At 37.7% G+C, this 16,154-nt stretch overlaps 1 protein-coding gene across 1 annotated transcript; it reads right to left on the bottom strand.

Annotated features, from left to right (window-relative positions):
- Positions 1-5,625: 5,625 nt before the first annotated feature.
- Positions 5,626-11,380, bottom strand: LOC148919128 (uncharacterized). The gene is given in 4 exon segments (XM_089048597.1): positions 5,626-6,336; positions 6,829-7,643; positions 7,645-8,393; positions 9,309-11,380. Coding segments are annotated over 4 exon segments (3,930 nt in total). The 5' UTR covers positions 11,029-11,380; the 3' UTR covers positions 5,626-5,690.
- Positions 11,381-16,154: the final 4,774 nt, after the last annotated feature.

The following is a 16,154-nucleotide window of genomic DNA, read 5'->3' as shown; positions in this document are numbered from 1 at the left end:
GCCTATTTGCCTAATTGACCAACTCATTCAAATTAACCAATATGGTTATTGTCGTATTTCTCATTTCAGCAATCTCAATTCGTTTCCATTTTTCCATGAGTAATGCTACACTTACCACATTATTATCCCATATTTCTATACCACATGATGTGGCATGTCCCTATCATATGTCATATCAATTAAATGAATGAAGTGTATTTTAATAAATAAAATTAGAAAAACAGCAACTAGTATTTTACATGATGTGGTATGTATACATCAATCACCACATCATGTGGTATAAAATTGTGGTATAAAAAATGTGGTAAGACTAGTATTATTCTTTTTCCATTTTTCATATTTTCCTATTTTCCATGTGTCATCCAATGTTTCATTATTTTTGCCTATTTTTCCTATTTCCTATTTTAGTATTTTGCAATTTCCCAAGTTTCCTTTTGTACTATTTCCAGTTTTCCAATTTTTCAATGTTCCTATTTTCCCATTATGTAATTCAAAAAAGTTGCCTACTTTGCCTAATTGAGAAAGTAATTAAAATTGTCCAATATGGTAATTATTTTATTTCCCATTTCCACAATTTCAATTCGTTTCCAATTTGCCTATTTTCCAAGTGTTCTTTTTTCCTAATTCCTATTTCGAATTTTCGAATTTTCCTTTTTTCCAATTTTCATGTTTTCAGAGTTTCTTTTTTTTTTTCCTTTTTCCTATTTTCCAAGTTTCCTTTTGTTCAATTTCCAATTTTCCAATTTTCCAAGGGTCTTTATTTTCCAATTACCCAATTTTCGAAGTGTCCTTTTTGGCTTTTTCCAAATTTCCAAGTGTCCTTTTATCCTATTTTCTAGTTTCCTGTTTCCAATTTTCCTTTTTTCCTATTTCCACTTTTCCAAATTTCCAAGCTTCCATTTTTCAGATTTCAGATTTTCATTTCGATTTCCAAATTTCCAAATTTCCAAATTTCCAATTTTCCTTTTGTTCTATTTCCAATTTTCCAATTTTCCAAGTTTCCTTATTTCCCATTTTCCAAGTTTCCACTTTTGCTAATTTGCTATTTTGCTATGTTTCAATTTTCTTTTCTGAAATTCGCAATAAATGCTTAGTTACATAGTCCTACTTTCGGTTCAAATCCACAATTTCCAATTTCCCATTAAGGTTTGCTTTTTTCCGTTTGTCAGCCCATTTAATTGTTGTTAGTGTAATGCTCTACTGCTGTAAATTACAGCCAACGAGTTAATGGTCTAGTTTGCAATCCCATCAATTGATTGCACCACCTAAATACTCAATATACTTCATATCAATTCTTACATATAACTCAACCTTCCTATAATAATTGCAACTTAGCCAACTTCTTCAACCTCAGAAAGGTAATGAGTCATACTCAAATGCAAACTTTCAGTCTCCAGTTGTGAATTGTCCCCATCAATAGTTCAAGATGTCGGATGTACGCCCTCCAAACGAGCATGGCAGTTAGCCGGGGGACCAACCATGGCATGTGCCATTCCCATCTCCACCTCCGACTCCCAATCATGATCCCACTTCATCTGGAAGTGAGGCTGAGAGTGTTGGTAATTTTTAACAACAATATTTAAACCTTGCAAGTGCACAAATCAAATGATAGTATAGTAAGCAAGCAAAGGTCATTCCCACAGAGATTGTAATGTAGAGAGATGTTTATCAATGTCACGCAACGAAAACACAAGGACTTCCACACACACGCCAACACCAAGGGGGGTTTTGATTTGATTTTGTGAATAAAACAAAATAAGGAAAACAAAACAAAACAGAATTTAAATTAGAGTTTAAGAGAAATTGGTTTATAATCAATCAAGAACAATAGCTAGGACTCACTATCCACCTCTAACCAATCAATCAATCCATAAACAACAATAGATAATCAATTTCTAGCAAGCATATGATGACGACACTCACAACAAGATCATGGCATTTGACTCGAGTTGTATGATTCTCTCTTAAGTGCATGTAAAGTGTATGGCATTTACTTCAATACGTGTATTCTTAATTGAAATCTAGTTTGACATTTACTCAAATTAACAATCAAGAATCCATTAAGATCAAAGAGAATATGAGTGTCACAAAAACCCTAAAACATGGCATTTGTTATTAGGAATTCAAGAATCGATTTCTCATAACTAGTTCTTAACCCCATTATTCGTTGCAAACAAGAACACATTCAATATGGCAATTGACCTATGTTCTACAACAATTTAATTCCAATACATGCTTCAAAGTTAGCTACTCAAAGAAACAAAATATCAAAATTCACATAACATAGAGAAACCGAAATCATCACGCTTGTAGAAACTGAAAATCCATTCAAACTTGTTTATAGAATTGAAATCATGTTTAGGGCTTCAAGATTAAGCCCTAACTAACAAGAAATTAGTTACTCATGCTCTTGGATGAACTCAAAAATAAATACATAAGAACTGAAACTTAAAAGAAGAAAGGAAAAGAAAGAACTCGTTGGCAGCTTTCTCCTCTTACGCGGTTGATCCCTTTTGGACGTGAATGAGTATCCGGGGCCTTGGCTGGCCTTTTATATCACTTATATCAGAGTTCTAAAACCCTAAAATTGACTGACAAGTCGTCCAAGAAGTCTTGGTAAACAAGGAATCCAAATAGGAAAGTAAAAATCACAATTCCTAACTCCACAGGGAAATACAGCTCAGCCCAATTGTCATACGATTTGGAGATCTTCAGCCTTGCAGAAAAATCATTAAAAATATATTTTAGAAAGATAAATGTCTTATCTTTCCAACCATATATAGCACGTAACTTGGAAAATTCGGGAAGGTTTCCGTTTCTTCACATTCACGTAACATGTATGAAACTGTCTTGTCTGCACGTGGGCTAACTTTACTTGTAATATTGTACCAATTGGCTTCGTAGAAAATTCTAGAAAAATCACAGATTTAACTTCAAGATGTTAGCTTTCATCTCCAATTGGCCTTGCTCTAAAATTCCTCCGAAAAGTTGATTTTTCCTTAAAAACCTTCTAAGAGCGCAGAAAAGCTGAAAATCAGAAAAGTAAAGTAATAAGCCCTTTTTAAATCTAATTCTCCTACAAAACTTAAGTAAAAAGAGTACATAAATGAGTATATTTATGGACTTATCAAAATACCCACAACTTAGATTTTGCTAGTCCTCGAGCAAAACAAAACGGAAAATAAAAACAAAAAAAACAACGACTCAAAACAAACAAACAACTAAATTCCCAATATTGATCTCAGAGATAATCACCAACGGTTAACTCACTTCCAAGAAATAAGCAACATTAACTCAAGCATTATCAACGGGTTAACCAAACTTTAATTGGACAACTTAGAGTGTTCGTGTGTGAAATAGCCAACATTAATATAACCACGACTTAAGCTTCACAAAAGTTAAATAACCAAATAAGAACAAGCTTTAACTTCAATTCTCACCAAGGATGTTCACTCCAATGAAAACACTCGAAATTTGACTAGGTAATGTCACTCATGTATGTGAGAAGAATCAAAGCAATAGGATGTACTCACATAATTGAAATAAAATCACAAGATATGAATAAAAGATCTCATGGGAAGATATCGCATACTTGAAAATATTTAAACCATCCGACCATAGTCCTTCCACACCTATTCTCCACATGAGGCACCACACTTCTCCTTGGATCAAGTAGGACTTTCACTAAGGTTGAAATAGGGCTTAGGGTGATGGGTGAAACAAGAAAAAGATATGGATGAACAAACGAAGTCTAAGGGCTAAGTAAAGCTTTCCATGAAATTATAACATCTTGCACTTTAGCACACAATTTTATCTTGATACTGTCTTAAATATTTTTTTTTTTTTTTTCACTTTTTTTTTTTTTTTTAACTCCATTAGCTTTCTAATCAACCCATGTAACAAGTCTTAGGCCAATAACTCCCAAGCTAGATAGCTTTAGGGTATTAAGTGTAAAACACTCCTCGGGCTTAAAAACTCGAGTTGAAAGGCTTCGGAATCATACTTTTTTTTTTGAAACAGTATCATATACACATGATTGAACATTTTGTGCAATTCTCCCTTAACCATTAAAGTGCTCTACAAAGCTCCTTAGAAGGGTGTAGGATAAATATACAAAAGGTTAAGGTGAGGAGAATTGGGTAAAGAATGATAAAGGCTTACATAGAAGGCACAAGGGGTTGACTAGGGATAAAATTGATATGGGTTAGCTAGAAAGGCTCAAACGAACGAAACAAGGCCTATATCACTTCCTAGGATCCATGTGGTTCATGAAATATGCCTCAAATAGATAATGAAAGTAGTTCTAGCAAAATATTTAAACATCCTCAAGTATTTGACCAAAACAAAGAATAATGAGATCACAACGACTTGTAGACGAGAAAATTATAGAATAGTATATAACACTCAAGAAAGAAAGGGATAGGCTCAAAAGCTCACATAATAAGGGTTGCATAAGTCTACACTAGCCTTATTTGGGAATTTAAATCATGTGAACTCCAATCGAAAATCATATTAATATGGCTATGTGCAAAAAGATTTACCAAGTCTAATCACAAGAATAAGGCTAACACAAAGATAATGTAAAGAATTATTGTCATGCTCACAACTTCTTGAAAGTAACTTGTAAATAAAATTCAATCTCATCATAGAATTGGGAAGTGACTACTACAAACAAATAAAAACAAGACTCAAAGTAAAAGAAAATATTTTTTGATTTTATGACATTTTTCTGATTTTTTTTAAAATATATTTTAAGGAGAGACAAAATTAGAAACAAGACAATACTCAATCACCCACAACTTAAAATAAACATTGTCCTCAATGTGTAAAATAAAGAAATAAATTAATGGATAATCAATTAAAGAGAGAGAGGGTTTGAGGACTTCCCGGGTTTTCTAGGTGTGCGGAGGGGCAAGAATTTGTTGAAGTGAGAGGAGATAAACAAGGCAACGAACTCACACACCCACAACTTGTGTCTTTGAATGCCAACGGACTAGTAATAGCTCCTAAAAGTCACGGAATGTGATGAAATTGGAACGAAATTGAGCTGGATATGTAATCATGAAACATCTGGAAATCTGACATTTAGCAACGAAAAATCTGATGAACACCGCGGCAAAAAACTCTTTAGTGACGAAAAATCTGATGAACACCGTCGCTAAAACCTCTTTGGTGACGAAAAGCTTCAAATTCTGGGCAGAACAGCAGCTGCTGTTTTTAGTGTTTTAGGACCTTTTTTGAGCTTCAAATCATCCTAAAACATAATGTAGGCCACTGGAGGCCCCCAAACCTGGTCCAAATCGTCATAATAACCATTCTAAACATGTTGGTGGCATCAGATTGACCTGAAAAACAGCAAAAAATAAATTAAGCAGAAATTCTAGTTTTGACCAAAATAAGAACATAAAAGCTATTTTTCTGTTTTCTGGTATCTAAACTCAGCCAATGACCAAAAAAACTTATGGAACACATTTGAAACATGCTGCAAACACCCTAGGGCTATAAAAATGTGAAAATTTTTCTTTGGAACACAAAATCCATTGTTTGATGACCCAAAACATAACAAAAACAAAAATTTGAAAATTTATGAGAAATCACACATAAACTAAAACAAAAGTTAAGAATGGTTGGGTTGCCTCCCAAGAAGCGCTAAGTTTAAAGTCTTCAGCCAGACGCGGTTCTTTAGATGATTAAACAATAGATGGGGGTGGTGCATCCACAAGCATGCTCTCTTTTCCAAGCTCAAAAGATTCATAGTATGGCTTCAAGCGATGTCCGTTCACTTTGAATATGTTTCCCATCTTGTCATTTTGAATCTCAACTGCACCATGAGGGAAAACATTAGTAACAACAAAAGGACCATACCATCTAGAACGTAACTTACTTGGGAATAGCCGAAGGCGTGAATTGAAGAGCAAGACTTTCTGCCCTATTTCAAAGGTCTTCCTTTGAATGGCTTTGTCATGAAATGCCTTCGTCTTTTCCTTGTAAATCCGTGCACTCTCATAAGCATCATTCCTCATCTCATCCAATTCATTCAATTGGAGTCGCCTTGCATCTCCAGCCTCTTTCATATCGAAATTGAATTTCTTGATTGCCCAAAATGCTCTATGTTCAAGCTCAACCGGAAGGTGACATGCTTTACCATAAACCAAACGAAAAGGAGACATACCAATGGGGGTTTTGTAAGCTGTCCTATATGCCCATAATGCTTCATTAAGTCTCAAACTCCAATCCTTTCTCGTAGGGCTCACGGTTTTCTCCAAGATTTGCTTGATTTCTCGGTTACTAATCTCCACTTGTCCACTTGTTTGGGGATGATAAGGTGTCGAGACCCTATGTGTAATTCCATACCGCTTTAAAAGTGCCTCAAATGACCTATTGCAAAAGTGAGTGCCTCCATCACTGATAATGGCTCTTGGTGTTCCAAACCTAGAAAAGATGTTTTCCTTCACAAAGCTCAAAACAACTTTTGAATCATTAGTCCGGGTAGGAATTGCTTCCACCCATTTAGAGACATAGTCAACAGCAAGGAGAATGTAAATAAAGCCATAAGAGGAAGGGAATGGTCCCATAAAATCAATACCCCACACATCAAATATTTCAACAATAAGAATAGGCGTTAAAGGCATTTGATTCCTAGAGCTGATGTTACCGGTTCTTTGACATCTATCACATGTGGAACAATAAGTATATGCATCTTTGAACAAGCTTGGCCAATAAAAACCACATTGCAATACTTTAAGGGCTGTTTTCTTAGGACCAAAATGTCCACCACATGCAGATGAATGACAAAAGGTAAGTATAGAATTAAATTCAGATTCGGACACGCACCTTCTAACAATCTGATCTGGACAATATTTCCATAAGTATGGATCATCCCAAACATAATACTTACTCGTTTTGACAAGCTTATCCTTTTGAGCTCGAGTGAGATCCTCCGGAATCAGTTTTGAAGCCTTGTAATTGATAATGTCAGCGTACCAAGGGTCCTTGGCTTCGAGGGTGAAGAGTTGCTCATCGGGGAAACTTTCACTTAGAGGAAGCATGTCCTCTTCTTCATTGGATCCTTGCACCAGCCTACTCAAATGGTCAGCCACCACGTTTTCACTCCCTTTCTTGTCTCTAATCACCAAATCGAATTCTTGAAGCAAGAGAGTCCACCTAATCAGTCTTGGCTTGGCGTCTTTCTTTTGGAAAAGGTACCTAAGCGCTGCATGATCAGAGAATACAATTACTTTAGTGCCAATAAGATATGATCTAAATTTCTCTAAAGCAAAAATAACAGCAAGCAACTCCTTTTCCGTAGTTGAGTAATTCAACTGAGCATCATTCAAAGTCCGGGAGGCATAATAGATGGCATGTGGTACGTTGTGCACTTTTTGTCCAAGTACAGCCCCCACTGCATAATCCGAGGCGTCACACATCAACTCAAAGGGAAAATTCCAATCTGGAGGTTGTATAACAGGGGCAGACGTTAAAAGCTCCTTAAGCTTGTTAAATGCAGCCAAGCACGCTTCATTAAACTCGAATTCCACATCTTTGCCAAGCAATCGACATAGGGGCCTTGATATTTTTGAAAAGTCCTTGATGAAACGCCTATAGAACCCTGCATGTCCTAGGAATGACCTAATCTCCTTCACAGCTTGTTGGGGGCTGCAAGCTTTTCACAACATCGATTTTTGCCTTGTCCACTTCAATTCCCCTACAAGAGATAATGTGACCTAATACAATACCTTGTTGTACCATGAAGTGACACTTCTCCCAATTGAGCACTAAATTGCATTCCTGACACCTTTTCAACACTAGAGAGAGGTTGTGAAGACAAATATCAAAAGAATCACCAAAAACTGAAAAATCATCCATAAATACCTCTATTATCTCCTCCACCATATCAGAAAAAATTGACATCATGCAACGCTGAAAAGTGGCAAAAGGTGCGTTACATAAACCAAAAGGCATACGCCTATAAGCAAACGTACCAAATGGACAAGTGAAGGTGGTCTTTTCTTGATCTTCCGGAGCTATGGCAATTTGATTGTATCCGGAGTATCCATCCAAGAAGCAATAATGACTATGACCTGCAAGACGCTCAAGCATTTGATCAATAAATGGTAACGGAAAGTGATCCTTACGTGTCGTGGTATTGAGCTTTCTATAATCTATGCATACTCTCCAACCCGTTTGAATTCTTTGAGGCACCAACTCATTGTCTTCATTCTTCACAACGGTAATTCCGGATTTCTTGGGAACGACTTGGACGGGACTCACCCACTTGCTATCCAAAATGGGGTATATAATTCCCACGTCCAAAAGCTTCAAAACTTCCTTCTTAACGACTTCTTTCATCACTGGATTCAGCCTCCTTTGGGCTTCCCTTGTAGGTTTCGATTCTCCTTCCAAAAGGATCCTATGCATGCACTTTGTAGGGCTTATTCCTCTGATGTCTGCAATGGTCCAACCTAGGGCAGTCTTGTACTCCCTTAGAACTCGAATTAGTTTGTCTTCTTCGGATGCACTCAAATTAGAAGCAATGATCACAGGCAGCGTCTTTTTGTCACCTAAATATGCATATTTCAAGTTCTCCGGAAGGGGTTTTAGCTCAACTTGTGGTGCCTTCACAATAGAGGGAACAAGCTTATTAGTAGATAATGGAAGAGACTCAAAAATAGAGTTAAACTTACCTCTTTGGGGAGGCAAGGCCTCAAGTATATTCACAGCTTCAAGTACGGCTATGTTCCCTTCTTTATTCACTGTTTCGGGGCTTTGGATGAGTGCCCTCTCCAATGGCGTCTCTCCTTGTGATGCACTAAATGTTTCTTGTACCATTTGTTCAAGTACATCTATGGAAAAACAAGCATGATCATCATTAGGATATTTTAAAGCATCAAATACCTTAAACTCCACGGTTTCCTCATCGAATGCCATTGTGAGAGTGCCTTCATACACATCAATTTTTGTCCTTGCTGTTCTCATGAATGGACGTCCTAGAATCAATGGAAGGTCTTTTCCAGGAATAGGAACTTCCTCCATCTCGAGCACTAGAAAGTCAGCTGGAAAAATTAGCTCATTCACCTTGACCAAAACGTCTTCCAGCACTCCCTTAGGATACTTGATTGATCGATCAGCCAATTGTATGCTCACGGAAGTCTTCTTAAGCTCACCTAAATTTAAAGATTCAAAAACAGAAAAAGGCATCAAATTAATTGAAGCACCTAAGTCTAATAAAGCATGTTCAAACCTTTGATTTCCAATGAGACAAGGTATAGTAAAACTCCCTGGATCCTTTAGTTTAGGAGGCAATTTACGCAATAGCACAGCTGAGACTTCTTCACTCAAGGCCACGGTTTCATGCTCCTTGAACTTTCTCTTATTTGTACAAAGGTCTTTGAGGAATTTTGCATAGCTTGGAATTTGTTGGATCGCATCAAGCAAGGGAATGTTCACTTGCACTTTTCGGAAAGTCTCTAGAATGTCCTTTGAAACTTGCTCCTTCTTTGAATTCAAAAACCTACGAGGAAAAGGAACTTTTGGAGTAATCGAATGATTCACAAGAGAACTTACCTTAGAGTTGTCACTTGGAACCGTAAGCTTGGAAAAGGGGGCAGCCACTGTTTTGGTTGAATTTCTCTCCTCCTTGTCAACATTTGCCACCTCTTTTCCACTTCGAAGAGTAATCGCCTTTGCTGTTTCATGGCCTCCATTAGGATTTGGAATGACTTGGCTTGGGAACTTTCCTGGCTCTCTTTGACTCAAGGAGGCTGCAATTTGTCCAACTTGGTTTTCAAGGCTCTTGATTGCTGTAGACATTTGTGCCTGTGTTTGCCTTGTTTCCTGCATAAAACCTTGAGTGCTTAATGCCAAAGAATTAATTAACTCTTCTAAAGACTTACCTTGCCCATGAGGTGGTGGTGCATTTTGTTGAGGAACAAACTGATTTTGTTGAACTGGGGCTGTTTGCACATTTTGGTTGTTCTTCCATCCAAAGTTAGGGTGTTGCCGCCATCCCGGATTATAGGTGTTAGAAAAAGGATCGTTTCTTGGCTTTTGTTGCTGCATATAGTGTGCTTGAGCCATCTCTTCTCCATCACCATACAAACTTGGACAAGACTCCGTAGGATGTCCGGGATTAGCACACACGGCACACACTTGTGCTTGAGGGATTAATTGCTTAACAAGGTTAGTCAAATTAGCTATTTGAGGACCAATATCACTAGCACTTACCTCATAAACACCTGCTTTCTTTGGGGGAGCTCTCCGGTAATTAAATTGTTGAGAGTTTGCTGCAATGTTCTCAAACATCTCCTTAGCTTGAGTAGCACTCTTGTTCATCAAGCCTCCTCCACTAGTAGCATCAACCATCATCCTCTCCGAATCAAGTAATCCCTCATAAAAGTATTGCATAAGTAGCCAATCTTCAATTTGGTGATGAGGGCACGAAGCTAGGAGTCTTTGAAACCGATCCCAATACTCATGAAATGATTCTCCATCTAGTTGCTGCACTCCCATGATCTCCTTCCTAATATGGTTAGTCTTTTGAGCTGGAAAGAACTTTGCAAGGAACTTGGAAGCCAATGCTGTCCATGTGGTGATAGATGCACTAGGTAAAGAATAGAGCCACTCCTTGGCTCGTTCCTTGAGTGAGAATGGAAACAAACGCAATCTGATTGCCTCATCACTAATCCCTCCATTGTGCATAGTTGCGCACACAGCAAAGAAATCCTTGATATGTATGTGAGGATCATCCCCAACCTTGCCATAGAATTGTGGCAAAAGGTGAATGGTGCCACTCTTGATCTCAAAGGTGGTTGTAGTGGCTGGATATGCAATGCAAGACGGCTGGTCCAATGCTTTAGGAACCGTGAAATCCTTCAAAGGTCGGGTGAGGTTGTTAAGTTCCAACGCGTCTCCCATCTTGATTGGAAGTGTATCTTGCTTATTTTTATCTCGACGGAGATAACGAAGTGTGTTCTCTAGTTCAGGGTCGTATGGTATAAGCTCGTGACTCTGTGAACGACGACCCAGCATATACCTGAAAATTGAAAACAAAACTCAATTAGATTGACAATCCCCGGCAACGGCGCCAAAAACTTGTTGGTAATTTTTAACAACAATATTTAAACCTTGCAAGTGCACAAATCAAATGATAGTATAGTAAGCAAGCAAAGGTCATTCCCACAGAGATTGTAATGTAGAGAGATGTTTATCAATGTCACGCAACGAAAACACAAGGACTTCCACACACACGCCAACACCAAGGGGGGTTTTGATTTGATTTTGTGAATAAAACAAAATAAGGAAAACAAAACAAAACAGAATTTAAATTAGAGTTTAAGAGAAATTGGTTTATAATCAATCAAGAACAATAGCTAGGACTCACTATCCACCTCTAACCAATCAATCAATCCATAAACAACAATAGATAATCACTTTCTAGCAAGCATATGATGACGACACTCACAACAAGATCATGGCATTTGACTCGAGTTGTATGATTCTCTCTTAAGTGCATGTAAAGTGTATGGCATTTACTTCAATACGTGTATTCTTAATTGAAATCTAGTTTGGCATTTACTCAAATTAACAATCAAGAATCCATTAAGATCAAAGAGAATATGAGTGTCACAAAAACCCTAAAACATGGCATTTGTTATTAGGAATTCAAGAATCGATTTGTCATAACTAGTTCTTAACCCCATTATTCGTTGCAAACAAGAACACATTCAATATGGCAATTGACCTATGTTCTACAACAATTTAATTCCAATACATGCTTCAAAGTTAGCTACTCAAAGAAACAAAATATCAAAATTCACATAACATAGAGAAACCGAAATCATCACGCTTGTAGAAACTGAAAATCCATTCAAACTTGTTTATAGAATTGAAATCATGTTTAGGGCTTCAAGATTAAGCCCTAACTAACAAGAAATTAGTTACTCATGCTCTTGGATGAACTCAAAAATAAATACATAAGAACTGAAACTTAAAAGAAGAAAGGAAAAGAAAGAACTCGTTGGCAGCTTTCTCCTCTTACGCGGTTGATCCCTTTTGGACGTGAATGAGTATCCGGGGCCTTGGCTGGCCTTTTATATCACTTATATCAGAGTTCTAAAACCCTAAAATTGACTGACAAGTCGTCCAAGAAGTCTTGGTAAACAAGGAATCCAAATAGGAAAGTAAAAATCACAATTCCTAACTCCACAGGGAAATACAGCTCAGCCCAATTGTCACACGATTTGGGGATCTTCAGCCTTGCAGAAAAATCATTAAAAATATATTTTAGAAAGATAAATGTCTTATCTTTCCAACCATATATAGCACGTAACTTGGAAAATTCGGGAAGGCTTCCGTTTCTTCACATTCACATAACATGTATGAAACTGTCTTGTCTGCACGTGGGCTAACTTTACTTGTAATACTGTACCAATTGGCTTGGTAGAAAATTCTAGAAAAATCACAGATTGAACTTCAAGATGTTAGCTTTCATCTCCAATTGGCCTTGCTCTAAAATTCCTCCGAAAAGTTGATTTTTCCTTAAAAACCTTCTAAGAGCGCAGAAAAGCTGAAAATCAGAAAAGTAAAGTAATAAGCCCTTTTTAAATCTAATTCTCCTACAAAACTTAAGTAAAAAGAGTACATAAATGAGTATATTTATGGACTTATCAGAGAGCAATGATCCCTTGACAAAATCTCTGCTGTCACGACCTCCAATATTTGTCTAAGGCAACAGATTGGTGGGAGACTAAATGTGATATTCGTGGCCAAGTTATGGGAAACTTGGCCAACAAGTTGAACAAAGCATATGCTGGAGAAATGAAGCAAACTCTAAAAGCAAACAAGTCGGAGCAAAGAGTTAGAGTCGTTGAAGTTGAAATTGGAAGAGAGAAAGAAAAATGCCGTCGAAAAATTCACAAAATCTAAAGAATATAACCATGAAATGGTTGAATGTTTCAACAACGGCTTCGAAATGTTCCGAGATTATGCTTCGGTCATCTTACTGTACTACAATTGGAGTGAAATTGATGTAGTGGTGTCGCAAAGTGCTGAATATGGGTGCTGAGGGAATGCAACGAGGAGAAAGCACAAAGACATGGATCTTTTCATGGACCTGTAGAAAGGGTGAGTGCTGCTGCAGTTCATCTCAACCGAGTACATGGATCTTTTGGTGCCTTCGTTTTTCCTTCGCGGAATAGGATTGTTAAGGTTCGGAGGCGATTTGGTTTGCATGTGTCAAATGTAGTCTGTAATGGATGTGTGTGTATTGTATGTAGATTCACTTAATATTGCTGTTATATTGCATGTATATTGCTTAATATTGCCTTTGTATTGTATACATAGTGTATGTATATTGCCACCCTATATGAAGTATATTGTGATAATATGGCTATGGTATTGTACTTATATTGCTCTAATATTGCCTCTACAGTGAAGTATATTGGCCTCATATTGCTATTACATCGTATGTCAATGGCATTTGGTCTAATAACAGTCTCCAACACCAGTGTTTTGCCTGCTTTAGGGTCGTCGGAGGAGACCAAATTGCCATTGTGCAATTCGAGGGGGCAGTCAATTTGGAATGGTGCCATAAACATGTTTTCTTCCCCTGACTTTAACTAAATGAACTTTAGTTTAATTACTTGTAAGCTCCAGCTAGATCCTTTTGTTTTCTCTTCTTCCTTTTCTTCTTCTCATGACTCTTAAGAGGCAGTTTGATGTAAAGAAATCCTAAGATTTCCATGTGATGCACAAGCAATTGGAATAAATAAAATATAATAAATAAAGGGATCAGTTCATTAGTGGTTACATTTAATCTTATCTATGACAAATGTAAGAAGAAAAAACAAATTTTTTGTCAAGTCTCATCGGATGGTACCGTAGAACTCTAGCTCCATGCGGAATTTGACAGAAGAAAACTTATTCCCAAGTCATTCATATTTGTAACCACTTTGCTTCTTCTCCGAGGAGGAAACAATAATAATAATAATAATAATAATAAATGGTGTTATTTCAATTATTTCAAAACATGTATGTCAATACCTTTTTTTTGACATTATAAGGGCATCTCTCACACAATTAAGCCCAGAAAAGAAACGAAACATGCTATAAGGTCCACATTAATATTTACTCCATCTCCATAATCCAAATATTGGGGGAAAAAAACCACGGAGAAATACATGAAATTAAAACCAACTCGGTACTGACTCTGATATTGTGTGCATACAACTTGGAACAACCAAACCAATTCAAGCTAAGCCATCTCATACGTATGCCTACATAAAATAACAATGTATGGTCATCTTCTTTAGAATATTGCAATCAACACTTAGTTGATGTAACACCCCGACTCCGATTATTTTCCTACTTTAATTAAATTCAGAGAAATTATTAATTTACTCTTGGGTTAAGGGTAATTTTGGTCATTTTCTTATTCGGGAAGATTTTGAGACCATGAGTGGTTTGGTTGCGTAGGTGGTACTGAGACGAAACCGTAGACAGTAGGCTTGAATTGGAGATTTAACGAAGTTTTGGCGATCAAAATAAGCTCGATGATGGAACTGCCGTAATTATTTCAAGAGTTTGGTAAAAATCAGATTTTTTCATTTTTACCTCACTCTCTCTCTCTCTCCCACACGCATCTCTCTCTCTTCCGTTTCTCTCTCCCGACTCTCTCTCTCTCTCTCCTCGATTCTCTCGGCTCCGCCACGGGGGCGTAAGACCGGTCCCGCTTGCTTCGTCTCGACGCCCGGTCAAGACTCCACCGGTTTTCCCGTCGGAAAACGATTCGGTAACGGGTTCATTGGTTTTCTCTCGTTTTTCACCACGACGGCGCAGCGATTCCGGCCAGTTTTTCCTCGAGTTTGGTATGTTTTCAAACCCTCTCAGTATGCTTTAGCTGTTTTTGGGGTAGGTTTGGATCGATTTTGAGTTTGGAAAACGGATTTGAAACCTAGGTTTTGACCGGTTTTCAATGTGAAAATCCGGCCATTTGCCGTCCGAATTGGACCTTGTGGTAGTTGAAGAAGATGCTCCATTTGTCGAGTAGTATCTAGGGTTGGAAGGGTGGCTTGTGATTTGGAGATTTTCCGTCGCCGGAAATTTCTCTACACACCCACGCGCTGCCGCGTGTGGCGGCGCGTGGGCAAGGCTGGTGAAGTTGCTTTTTATCTTGATGAGATCCTTAGGTTGCCACGAGTGCGTAGGATTTTGCGGATCTCAATTTGGATGTCGTTTGACTATCGAACGGATTTCACATATTGTGCGTTATCCGGGTTCGATAAGTTCTAACCGTTGGATCGTTTCCAAACTGAAGTATGTTGATCTAGGTACTCTTAGAAACCTATAGGAATTCACGGATCGTGAATCGGAGCCCCAGATGTTCCGATTCAATAATTTGAAGTTTGGGAATTCGCAATAACCATACGATTGGAAGCGATTCCCAAACACTGTAACGGACCTTAGGATATTCCATTGGACGTACACGCACCGGGAACTTGGGGATTTAAGTAATTTCTTTTGTGAATTTCTATTTTTGAAGTGCGTTATTTTAATCAAGAGTTCGTATCTCGAAATAGGTACTTGTCGATCATTCAGCAGGGGACCCTCTCGGGGCCGGGCAGCTTGGGATTATTTGTGAGTGGACTTTGTTTTAAGCATATGCATGGTTTTATTGATAAAATATTTGTGCATATATTTTAAATGGTGATTTTGATTTAATAATTATTTGGTTGATGGATTTGAATATTCTTATGCGTATTGGCAATATATTTTGAGTATGGATATATTTGAGTATGATGAATATGTTTATATGGATTTTGGGATGTCTAGCTATATTGCCTATGTATAGAGTATGAGGAGTTGTTGTGCTGAGATTGTGGAAAGATATGAGTTTGAGGGATGGTTGTGAGATGTATGAGTATGTTAGGTGAGTACTATTCCCTAGTTACTAGGCTTCCCACACACGTCGTTGGCAGTGCTGGTGGGGTGAGAAGGCCATGAGATTGTGGGTCTCACACATGTCGTTGGCGTGCCGGTGTGTGAGACACTTCCCATACGTGTCGTTGGCGGTGCGTGTATGGGAAGAGTATGTATATTGCTTAGTATTATCACACACGTCGTTGGCAGTGCGGTGGGGTGATGATACGTCTGCGCGC

Source organism: Prunus mume, linkage group LG3 (assembly GCF_029339155.1).
Source record: "Prunus mume cultivar Tortuosa linkage group LG3, ASM2933915v1, whole genome shotgun sequence".
Taxonomy (NCBI): Eukaryota; Viridiplantae; Streptophyta; class Magnoliopsida; order Rosales; family Rosaceae; genus Prunus; species Prunus mume.
The sequence above is the reverse complement of the archived record's forward strand: the minus strand, read 5'-3'. Positions and strand labels throughout refer to the sequence as shown.